This window comes from Mastomys coucha, unplaced genomic scaffold (assembly GCF_008632895.1).
Source record: "Mastomys coucha isolate ucsf_1 unplaced genomic scaffold, UCSF_Mcou_1 pScaffold21, whole genome shotgun sequence".
Lineage (NCBI taxonomy): Eukaryota > Metazoa > Chordata > Mammalia > Rodentia > Muridae > Mastomys > Mastomys coucha.
Genome location: NW_022196904.1, coordinates 110,955,993 through 110,968,340, shown reverse-complemented (window position 1 = coordinate 110,968,340; position 12,348 = coordinate 110,955,993). Strand labels below are relative to the sequence as shown.

The following is a 12,348-nucleotide window of genomic DNA, read 5'->3' as shown; positions in this document are numbered from 1 at the left end:
AACCTCCTCCTGGGCTTCTGTGCCACACCTGTAGTCGCTCCTCTGCTTGGCCGACCTGCTCACTCAGGCTGCCCATCCCGCCTCACACTACACTGACATGTGACCTCATGCTTCCCATCCAGTGGTGTTGCTCCTTCCTGCTGCACCTCTGAAGCCAATTTTCCCTCGTTCTGGAATGCTGTTCCCGCCCTCTCCTTTCTTCTGGAGCATCCCACTCTTTCTTCGGGCTGCAGTAGTATTGCTTCCTCCAGCGGCTTTCCTGCTTGGTCAAAGCCTCGGAGCCTTCTGTGTACCCTCTCCTAGCTCTGGAACGTTCTCTCAGTGCCTGCCTCACCTCAATCTTATTCTCAGACTTTTTTCCCCCCACACAAAGACTTGCTCCCTCACATCCTGCCCTGAACTTGGGATCCTGGGGTGACATCTCTGCCTGAGACAATCTGAGCCATCACTCATTGAACACTTGCTACCTACTTTGTGCTAGTGAGGTGTTTATTTATTTAAGATGGGATCTGGCTAGGTAGCCCAGGCTGGCCTCAAACAGATGATCTTCCTGTCTTAGCCTCTTGATTGATGGGGTCACGGGCATATATGGCTTTATATCTGGCTATAAAGTGCTTTATTATAAAGTATCATATTGGAAGCTTACAAAAGCCCATGAGGTACTATAATTATCCCCATTTTACAGGTAAGCAAACTGATGCACGAGGAGGTAAGCGACCTCTCTTAGGTCACACTGGGAGGAAATGAATTCACTGGGATTCTAACCAGACCCACTGTGTCTCTCCAGTGAATGGCCCAGCAGTTTTGTTGACTGTTTTCACCAACAAGGGCTGGGTGAAGGTGGTCAGCTCAGTGGGCTCCTCTTGGAGTGTTCCAGCCTGAGACTGTGTGCTACCCTCCTCCCCAGTGTGGATGTTTGGGTACGTGTCTCTGTCTCTCCAAGCACTCATTCTGCAGCTGAGGCTGGTCATCAACCTGTGAACATCTTACTTCAGGCACCCAAGGGTTGGGATTACAGGAGTATACCACAGCAGCCAGCTTCCACTAGCTTTCCTCTAGAGGACAGCACAGTCAAGTGGACATCTGTCCCACCCTGCTGAACAGGGTCATCCATCCACTTCAGAGAGGGAGCAGGAGGGAGGGACTAAGTCCTCACACTTACCTTTCCATCCGCCCCCTGTGGGAGAAGCCAGCTGCCACCCCAGAGTTCGTGGGGAACCACCCACTAGGCTTCTCTTAGGACCCATAAAGGCCTTGGCCTCTCCAGGTTCACAGTAGAGGCTCAGCAGTGGCTCAGAGTCTCTGTGCTGACCTTAGGCTAACCCTCGGTCTTGCACCTGATGCCATAGGGTCTTTCCGCCCCGTGCAGTAGCAGCATCTCATAGATCTCCTTGGCAAACCAAAAACTCACCAAATTCAGTCCCAGGGTTGGCAGAAGGAAGTGCCTTCTCTGTCATGCCCCAGTTGAAGATGTAGCAGTTGCCATAATCAGGGTAGAAGATCCGCGTGAAGTTCCTAAAGAAACAGGGAAGGCAGGAGGGTGGGGGAGCTTCCCCAGGGCACTGCCCTGCTCTGCTGAAGAGGGGGAGTGAGCAATGGCTGCCTTTCATACACTTCAGAGAGGAGGCGGGAGGGAGAGGCTGAGTTGGAGCTCAGCTCCTTCCTTCTTGTCCATCCCCCTGTGGAAGTCAGCAAGGAGACCCCTGGAAGGCTGAGAGGAGGAAGGGAGAGTCTTTCCTGTCTGGGGCTGTGAAGAAGAGATGCTCCCAGATGCCTGCCTCAGTCACTACACCTTCAGAAGGATATGGCCTTGTCTTGACCTCCTTTGCTTTTGGCTTTTGGTCCAAGCTCCTCAGGATTCCCATTCCCCTTGTTCCCTGACAGCCATCCCATGCTAGAATCCCCACAGAAGCCCCTCGCCTTTGCTCTTCAATAGTCATCTTATGCCAGGGTCCTCACAGAAACCCTGTCCCATCTTTGTTCCTTTCATCCTGGTCCTGCTGTGCAGTGTCAGGGCCATTGTCCCCGTCTGTAAATCAGGTGAGGCATACCCCTCTTATATCCTCCAGAGGGTCCATGTGGCTCATCCGCTCCTTTACCTAGGCTCCGCCCCCTCATTCACTACACTTGAGTACCACTCCAGATGTTTGCAAACACAGACCTCTGCACACCGATGATCCTTGTGTCTAGAGCCTTATCTAACCAGCCCATCAAATAGATGGTTTCTTCATTCCCTTCAGTTTCATTTCCTCTGAAGACTTCACTCTCCACCCCTGCCCCAAGCAAAGTGATGGAGCTCAGCTAACTATGACGAGGAGCTAGGAATGGACTTCCCCCCTCAGATTTCCACTTCTTTATTACCTTCAACTCAGCACAAGACCAGGAAATCACCCTGCTTTATCAGTTCACACATCTGCTGCCCCTGCTGTGGACCCTGAGCCTGAGGAGAGCCATGACCTTGATCTTTGACAGCCAGAGGTCAGAATAGTCTGCCCTTAACTGACTTCTGGCTTTGTCCTTTCCTAGCCCATCAAGCTTGAAGATGTCCCCAGTGTCTCTGGGCATCACTTTCCTCATCTGTTAGTACATCCAAAGGACAATAGCAGCAGCTGCTACCTTCCAGGACTGAGCTGAGGGCAAGATGCCTAGCATACTGTGTCGTGAAAAGCCCCTTGGCTAGAGCTGTCCACACCTCTATTTCCAGGGCCTGGCACACAATGCAGCAGCATGCAGACATTTGGTAAATATTTGTTGAATAAATAAAGTGATAAGGACACTAGAGAGATAGACGGGGGAGGGAGGCATGTAAAGGTGGGTCAGGGAAGGTGTCTGGGCCAAGGTGAGGTGAGACTCGAAGGATGAGGAAGAGGTGATGGATTCTTGTAGGTGGGAAAGGAAAGGGTATATCCTGCTGGGGGCACAGCACTGGCAAAGGCTTGAAGGGGAACAGGTGCACCACAGTGTCTGTATACTGCGTGGGTCATAGCTAAGACCACAGGCAGAGAGCAGAGCAAACAGGCTGCAGCCAGGCCCTGCTCTGAAGGGAAAGACCTCGCCCCAGGCCATGAGGACACAGTGTTCCCAAGTGACTGTCTTGGGTAGATGCAGCCCAGAAGGGAGCAGAGGCTGCCAGGGTGTGGCCAGTCTCCTCCCACAGGCTGCACTCTGGGTTGTCGTCTGTGCCAACTATTCATTTGCAGGTAATGCCCGTCACCCAGTGAGGCTGCACCCATCTCTTATTCCCTCTAGTTCCAGAACGAGGGTCCCCTCTATAAATGTTTTCTAGGACATGAGCCTTGAATGCAAGTAGAGGCCAGCAAGCCTTCAGAAATGACCATGAGATATTCATGGACATGCTTGCTCACTTGTGGTGCCAGATCTTCTGGAGATTTGAGCTTAGGAGCTCCACACCAGACTGTACAACATATCTAGAAGAGGAGGGGCAAGGGACATGGGGCAGAGGTGGGAAAAATGGCTCAGTAGGTAAAGTGCTAGCTGCCAAAGCATGAGGACCCAAGTTTAGATTCCTCACATCCATGAGACGACTTGCCTCTCCCTCACATCATGTGATCACTTGCCCACTCCATCACATCATGTGACTCACTTCCAGAATAAGGGCAGGCAATACCCAAGCAAGGAAGATGATGTCATGGGTGCCATAACCTGGCTACCATGCGCCACCAGCTCTGACTCCTTAAAGGTGTCAGCTGGCCTCTCAGCAGGCTTGCCTGAGCCCATCATCCCTGCTAAGATCAAACAGGTCCACCCACACCAAGGACTTCCCACAGGACATCCAAACAGTGCTCTGAAGCATTCAAAGTCACCCCCAACAAAGAAGCTTGCGAAATCGTCCTACCAAGGAGAATCTGTGTTCGATGCCACCTGTCCTCCTGGATGGAGTCCTTGACAGGAAAAATGCCACTTGGGAAAACGGATGCAATCAGAACAAGAACAGAGACATGCTAGTTCGCATTCTTTGCAGTTTGCTTTTGTTGTGCTAGGTTCTGGCCCAGGACTCTTACATGCTAGGCAGGTGCTTCACTCCATGACCTACCTCATACTCATTGTCTTAGTTTTGACAGATTACAATTGTGAGGCAGGATGCTATGAAAAGAGACCATTGCCAGAGGGTCAAAGAGTTCTGTGCACTGTTTTTGGCAGTGTGTGTGTGGTGTGTGTGGTCTGTGTGTTGTGTGGCTTATGTGTGTGCATGTATGTATGAATATATGTGGTATGTGTGGTTTATATGTGTGGTATGTATTTGTGCATGGGTGTGCATCTGTGTGCATGTCTGTATATGTGTGTGTGTGTGTGATATGTGTGTTTGGTATGTGTGGTTTTTATGTATGGGATATGTGTTTGCATGTGTATGTGTGCTTTGTGCGTGTGTAGTTTATGTGTGTGTGTATGTGTGCACTCTTGCTCACAGGAAGAGGCTAGAGAAGGATGTTGGATATCCTCTCTCTCTCTCTGCCTTATTCCTTTGAAACAGTCTCAGTAAACCTGGAATCAGGCTACGAGCCAGAAAGGCCCTAGCACTGGGGCTACAGGCATATGCAACCAAACCCAGCATTTTACATGGGTTCTAGGGATTCAAACTCAGGTCCTTAAGCTTGCCTAGGAAGTGATGGTAGCCACTGAGCCATCTCCCCAGTCTCCTGTCTTTGTCACTTTTCAACAAATATAAAAGAACTCCAAAATCAGCTTATTTTTTTTAATGTGGTGAGAATTAAATCCCCCAAGAGTTCTTTGGGGTCATTTCACTCACCCCATTTGTTAGATAAAGAAACTGAGGCATAGAAACTCTAAGTAACTTTTTGATCTCCCATTTGTAGTAGAACCACCTCCAAGATGCAGATTTTTTGGCAAAGACGCTTGTAGGATGTAAATAAAGGCTTGCCTGTTGTTGGTATGGGCACAGCCATGCCCAGGACCCCAGTGCCTCAGACCCGAGGGAGCGGCAAAGCCTCCCTGTATGAGCTCAGAGGGATGGAAAAGCCTTCTTCAGGTCCGAGTGCAAATATTGATATCATGTGCAGAAAATGTCCACCAGAGCTTTCTGCCCTTGAAGAGCAGGCCCGAAGACTGCCCTTGCGCAGAGACTGCTCCTAGCAAGATCAGCTAAACCTGTCTGCTTGATCCAGGTGGATGCCATAAGCCAGGCCTCCTTGTCTGTCAGGATGTAATAACCCATCTCCCTGTTCTGCTATATGTAACAACACACACCCCTGTTCAGCTGTATGACCGTGAACACTGGAGGCCAAGTCCTCAGACACTAAAGTGAGTGCCAAGGCCAAGGTTCCAGGATAAGCCATGGAAGGTGTTGCACTTGGTCTGACTACAACAGTCAAAAGGGGTCCAGCCTTCAGCTTATTGAGACCTAGAGGTTGGACTAAGAAAATGAAGGTGTCTTATACTGCTCCCAAGGGCAAGCTTAAGAGAAACAAGCTTAGGCTGGCTGTTCTGAAACACTATTTGATGACTGGCAATATTAGTTGCCCTGGTCGAGAGGGCCCTTCTGATGACTGTGGTGCTGGTGTGTTCAGACAGCCACTTGGACATTACTGTAGCAAGTGTTGTCTGACTGACAATTGCAGAGAGAGAGAGCGAGAGAGAGGGAGGGAAGGGGAGAGAGAGAGAGAGAGAGAGAGAGAGAGAGAGAGAGACTGAGAGAGAGAGAGAGAGAGACTGAGAGAGAGAGAGAGAGAAGAGCCAAGGAATTCTTGGTCCTTCTGTCTCTGCCTCCTGAGCGCTAGGACCATAGGCTTGAACTGTCACATTTGGTTTGATTGACAGCTCCTTGACACCATGTACAAAATGCCTGCCCAGTATACCTGTACGTAGGGGAGGACAGAGTGCAGCTTTCAGCCTATTCTTCGCTGAGCCTCTGGAAGGTTCAGGGTGTAGGCTACTATCCCTGCAAGATGAACCTGGAAGCATGTCTTTGTCCTTAGGAGGGAGCCCCCGTGTAGCAGCAGAGTTGAGAACTGAAATATGGGAGCTCAGACCAGGAGATACCTAAGTTGCCATGCCCAGGTGAAGGAGGAAGGACTCTGTGGACAAGCTGGAAGGTCCCCAGACTTTTTGGGTCACTGTCACCCTCGATCTGCCATTCTCAAAATGAAGAGACATTGTAAGGAAGGGGGAGATTTCGAGCCCCCATAAGCCTCACTCTACATGCTAGTGTGGACCTAACACATTCCCTTCACAGCAGCTGGGAACAGTGTGTAAATGCTTGTCCTGTTTTAGAAAACAAAAGCCAGGCAATGTCAGGTGCCCACCCAGACCTGCCACCAGGTGGCTGTGTGTGTGTAGCCAAGAATTCATCTATCCCCCAGCTGTTGGGAGCTGCAAATTAATGGCCCAAGGCTGCTCCTGTTCCTGGGGTGGCCAACAGCCAAGTGTGGCTGATGGAGACATTATAAAAGGCCTGACCTCTGTCAAAGGAGGACAATTCTGATTCTATTCATGCACCACAGCATGTCTTCCCAGGAATCAGGTCTGCCCAAGGCTTCACCCACAGTCATCGCATCCTTGCAGATCCTTATCCTCCTTCCTTATCGGCCTTCCTTGCTGACTTCTCCCAAAGCGATTCCCTCCAGTGTCATGAGCTGTCTCAGACTTGCCTCCAGCAAGCCGCAACAAGACACTGAGGCATAGATCAGCCTATGTGCTGTAGAGAGCCACTCTAGATCTGGGTGAGTCTGAACCCTGTCGGGTCAGGCTGCTAACCCATTTTGTCTGTCAGGGCAGAGGACAGGAGTTGCTCTCACCGATGACTGCAGGGCTCTGTTCCAAACAAGCAGGCTAGGATTATGCGATCAGGGGCATAGCCCATCCCCACCAGGTCCTGGGGAAGCACTTGTGAGAAGATGTTGGTGGCCTGCAGGATGTACCACTCAGTCACGGCCTGGGTAGCACTGGTGAAGTTCCGCAAAGTACACACAGTCCCATTGGCACTGCACTGTGAAATGGAAGAGAGGTTCCTGAAGACACGAAGGCCATTGCCCTGAGGAACCCAGGAAGGAATGGCAGCACTGTATTATCTGCCCCATGGTTTCACTCTGGTGGTGGGAAATGTGTTAGAATCCTAGCTCATGCAGGCTCAGGGACATAACCTCAAACAACTCAAGGCCAGTCATACACAGCCCCCATTAGAACTCTTAGGCATGAACACAGGACACATGTACAGATACATAGCTCCTCTCTGACACATACACAAATACATACAGACACACAAACCTTCAGAGACACATATATAGACACATTACATATACATTATAAGGCATACAAAGACACACAAAAGATTCACACTCAGACACACATGGGTAAACACACACATATATATATATACCCAAACACACATGGGTAAACACATACACACACACACACACACATATATATACATATATATATATATACCCAAACACACATGGGTACAAACACATGTCACACAAGCACACACATTCAGATGCTCAAACACATACAAGCACAGACACAAACACATGTGGGTACATACACACAGACACATTCAAACATGTATGAGTACATACACAGACACACACATACAGGAACACACAGACACATGCACACAGACACACACTCAGACACACAGGGCCATGTGGGCACACAGTGGGACACACATGGACACAGGGCTCACCCCAAGAGTTAGTGGACAGACAGGCTTGGGCTGAATTTTCAGATAGGTAGCCCAGGACCACATCTCAAGTGTGGCATTGCTCCTAGGCAGCAGGCTCTTTGCTGGTTTGAGTGGGAGTGGGGTGGGTGTTGGAGGCAGTGACCATGTGCCAGTGTAAGGCAGACACGTGTCCCTGTGGAGGCTGCACATCCCATTCTTGCCCGTGTCTGAAGATGACCCTCAGCGTAACCAGGGAAGCTGCTGACAGTGTAGGCCTCTAAGCCCAGCCCCTGAACTACATCCTTGGGGTCTCCAGGGATGATGCCTGGCCTGGATAGTATCCATGGTGTGGATAGAGCTCTGGGAGATCCCAGGCCAGATGGGCTTTCTTCCATGGGGACTATATGAGCCGGCAGCACCTTGACCTCAGTGTGGGTGCTGGTTTCTTGGCCTCTGACTGTGTTCCTCTACTCCCCATGCAGGTCCTTGTAAAAATGATGTTGCTACCAGCTCTAGAGCACATGATCCAGGGCTAGCCAATCATTGGAGGCTGTCCTGTAGTCTGCCATGATTATTTTAAGGGTGAAATAATCCAGGACATTTGTGGTTCTAGTGAGGAAGAGGAGCTGTGGGGAGAGATTGCTGAGACGTCAGCCAGGAGAGCATGTCCTGAGCTGAGATGTGAGAGAGCTTAGTCCCCTTGAAAGCACCTGAGCACCTGGATCCACCCATGCCTGAACCCACATGAATCCTGGACATCTCCTTTATGTGTGCCCATGGCTCCCTACTTTGCATAAACTAGTTTAAGCTGGGTTGCTCTTATCCAAGAGCCTTAATCAACACACCAGCTATTTCTACATTTTAAAGAGCGTTTCTAAGGCTCAGCCGGTTAAATGCTTGTAGCACAAGCAGGAGAACCCAAGTTGGATCCTCCAAACTCACATAAAAAATCCATGTGAGGGCTGGAGAGATGGCTCAGTGGTTAAGAGCACTTGTTCTTCTAGAGGATCCAGGTTTGATTCTCAGCACCACAGGGCATCTCACAACCATCTATACCTCCAGTTTCAGGGGACCCAATGTCCTCTTCAGACCTCCATAAGGTACCAAGCACACATGGTGCATAGACACACATGCAAGCAAAAACACTCATTCACATAAAATAAAAGAAATCTAAGAATAATCAAAAATCCAGGGCAAACTTCTTATCATCTCAGAACTGGGGTGGTAGAAATGGGCTGGTCAGCCAGCCTTGTCTAAAGAGAAATGACATCTGAAACTGTCCTGATCCACCTCTGACAGGCATACATGCAAATACACCCACACCCCCAACAACCTTTTTATAAAATAGGCACTGGGTCTCTCAACGTCTTAAGTTATTAATGAAAATAGATTGCCATCAGGCTTTCTGGATGGCCATGTCCTGGCATGTGCCTGAGGAACTTACCAGCTTCATGGCCACTTTGCACCCCTGGGCATTGCAGGTGCTTGCTGGGGCTGCTTTGCTGCTGTTGTGGCTGTCCCCAAACAAGTCAAGGACCACTGGATGGTCAGGGTTCCGCTCATCAATAAGGACCAGGGGTGTGTGGTTCCAGATGGTAAAGTTCAGGGTACTGGTGGTATTGCTGTGGCTGAACTCGGGAGCCAGAATCTTTTCCAGGACAGCTTCCATCAGCTCATCCAAGTCCTTGAGCAAGTGCTTGACCTTGGAGTACCTAAGTGGGGAGAGGTTGGGTCAGGTGAGCAAGGAGCCACCATAGAAAGAGTGTGTGGAACCTGGGGTCTTCTTGCACCCCAGCATATTAAGAACTTGTCACCAAAGCAGGGCCTGGTGATGTGGCTTGAATCCCAGTTATTCTGGAGGCTGAAGTAGGAGGAGCATAAGTTCAAGCCCATGGTCAATTGGTGACATCTTACCTCATTCTTCCTTAAAGTGCTAAGGATGTGTCCTAGAGAAAGAGTGCTTGCCAGCATGTGTGAGGCCCTGGGTTCCACTGAGATACCGTCTCCCTCCCACTGCATCCACGTGCCTCCATTGTCCATTCAGTTCATCTATTCACCAAATACTTATTCAGCATCTGCCGTGTGCCAGGCAGCGGTGGCTGAGACAGCCATGAAAACCTGTTGTAGTGAGGAATTGGCTGTTGATCATATGTCATGAGCCTGATGTGAGGGCCTTTCTTTTGTTTTGTCCTCTGTCACAATTCTGTCATCACCTCCACATGCCGACAAAGCAACTGACTCTTGGAAGCCACTTGGATTTCTTGGATGAGCCCAGGGATAAGGGGCAGGGCTGAAATTGGAATTCGGGTTTGGTGGGTTCCAGTAGCAGGAGAAAGGTCATATTCTCCCCTCTGGAAGCCTCCTCTCAGCAGAGAGATAGGGAAGAGGGGGGGGGGGCAAGTCTGTGACCTGAGGACCAGGACCAACTTCAGGATAGAGAGGGGGTGGAACTGGGAGGGTGGCTTCTCTGTTCTCTCTTCCCCAGGGGCTCCATGTTGGAAGTGTGACTAGTTCTTGTAAAAGGGATAGATCCACAAGAGAGAGAACTACCCATGCCAAGGGTATGTGTGTCAGGATCAGAAAGGCCAGCCTTTGTGAAAGGGCTTCCTGCACCACACACATGCATTATACACATGTACTACACACATGAAGCGTACACACACAGCACACACATGCAGCATACACATTTATACCACACACATGGGCAATACATGCACCACACACATGTACTACACACATGCACTATACACACTACACACATGCACTACACACATATACTACACACATGCACCACACACACATGCACCACACACATGTACTACAGACATGTACTACACACATGTACCATACCTACACATGTACCATACACACATACACACACACACACACACACGCACACACATGCACCACATACACATGCACCACACACATGAATAAATGCATACACAAATGCAAAAGTCAAAGGGACTTTTGGTGATTGTGAAGGTGACCACAAGGTGTGGACTGCCTTCTAGAACTTTCCTTCAGACAAGAGTATCTTCTGTCACTCAGGTCTTGAATCTGTCAGGCTGTTTTACCTCAGGCCCTTTGCCCACACCATGTTCACAACTTGAGCTGTGTCTCCATCCCTCCTGACTATCTTCTGCTCAAGCCTTGAGATAGGTTTTACTGACTGGCCACCAAGCTGTCCTCAAGCCTTACTGGATAAGGTCTATTTGTCATCATACCCTGAAGCCTTCCCAGCCTGTGGGGAAGAGACAGCGTGGAAGGATGGTAAAAAAGTGGCCCTTCTGGAGTTAGACCTGGCCTGGGGACAAATTCTAGGCTTCTCACCCTGTGTGGTTGAACAGTGTGCTCACCCCTGAACCTGTGTTTCCTCACGGGTAAGCTGGGGTGGCTACAGAAGTGCTTGCCTCAGGAAGGGCTGTACGTGTAAGAATTACACCAGTTCCCCAAAGCACAATTAGTACAAGCATGGTGTGTGTGTGTGTGTGTGTGCATGTGCGTGTGCATGTGTGTGTGTGAGTGTATGTGCATGTCTGAGTTTTTAATCATCAAAGTAAAAACTTGATATTTTAGAAAAGTATTTTTAAATGTAGGTCTTAAAATTTAAAGAAAATCATAATTTTCTGTGCATGAGTACTTTGCTGTATGTACTCCACACTTGCTAGTGCCTGTGGAAGTCAGAACCTGTGTCCTCTGGAAAACTGACAGCTGTTCTTAACCACTGAGCTGTCCCTTCAGCCTCCAACACCACCCTTTTTTTAAAAAAAAAATAATAATTTTATGTCTATGGACATTTAGCCTGTGTGTGTCTGTTCATCATGTGCACACCTGGTGCCCAAAGAGGGCAGAAAAGGGAACTGAATTCCCTGAGGCTGGGGTTACAGGCCTTTGTGAGTTGTCATGTGGGTGCTGGCATTTTGAACCTAGGTCCTCTGGAAGAGTAGCTGGTGCTCTTAACTAATGAGAGATTTCTCCGGATCCAATATGGAAAGATTCCTAATGGTTGTTTCCTCTGGCAGGTTATATAGCGGGCGGGAGACTTGGTTCTGTTCATTGATAAAATTTCCACCAAGTGGAACAGTGTCTGGCATACAGTAGATGCTCAATAAACACAAATGAAATATATAAATGTAGCGTTGCTGACAACAGGAGTTGCTGTATGTATCAGGCTATACAACCCAGGCTGGCCTGGAATTATCCTGCCTCAGCCTCTGGTTGGTTTTATAGGTGTATGCTACCATATGTGGCTTATAGACACAGATGTAGCTACAGGTGTGTGAGGGCTGGGGAGGTGGCTCAGCTGGAAAACTGCTTGATGTATAAATATGAGGACCCAAGTTTGGTCCACAGCACCTATACAAAAAGGTGTGGTAGAGCAGATTTGTAACTCCAGGACTGGGGATCTGGAGAGAGGTGGATCCCCAGGAATTGGTAGCCGACCAGTCTATACTAATTAGTGAGCCCAGATCTTAGCGATAAGCCCTGTACCCCTTCTCCCTGTACCCCGAGGGTCAGGGGTGAGAAGGCTCAGGCTCTCCTCACAGAAGAGAGAATGGAGAGATTACAAGAGCCAGACGGAGTCAATGTCTGTAGCAAAACATTTGCTGTGATATGACATGCACAATTACACCTATGGACTCACAGCAGGAGCTGCATATGATCAAGAGCCCAGTGGGGTTGGGGAGGGGCTTGAGCAGTCTCAC

At 49.4% G+C, this 12,348-nt stretch overlaps 1 protein-coding gene across 2 annotated transcripts in view; it reads right to left on the bottom strand.

Annotated features, from left to right (window-relative positions):
* The window catches only part of Scnn1b (sodium channel epithelial 1 beta subunit), a 56,814-nt gene that overhangs the window by 6,173 nt on the left and 38,293 nt on the right, over positions 1-12,348 (bottom strand). For both annotated transcript variants that reach the window (XM_031388162.1, XM_031388161.1), the window contains exons 3-5: positions 9,084-9,351; positions 6,774-6,964; positions 1,412-1,515 (exon numbers count right to left, since the gene is read on the bottom strand). In XM_031388162.1, the coding sequence (XP_031244022.1) occupies positions 1,412-1,515; positions 6,774-6,964; positions 9,084-9,351 (563 nt within the window). The remainder of the gene's footprint in view (positions 1-1,411; positions 1,516-6,773; positions 6,965-9,083; positions 9,352-12,348) is intronic.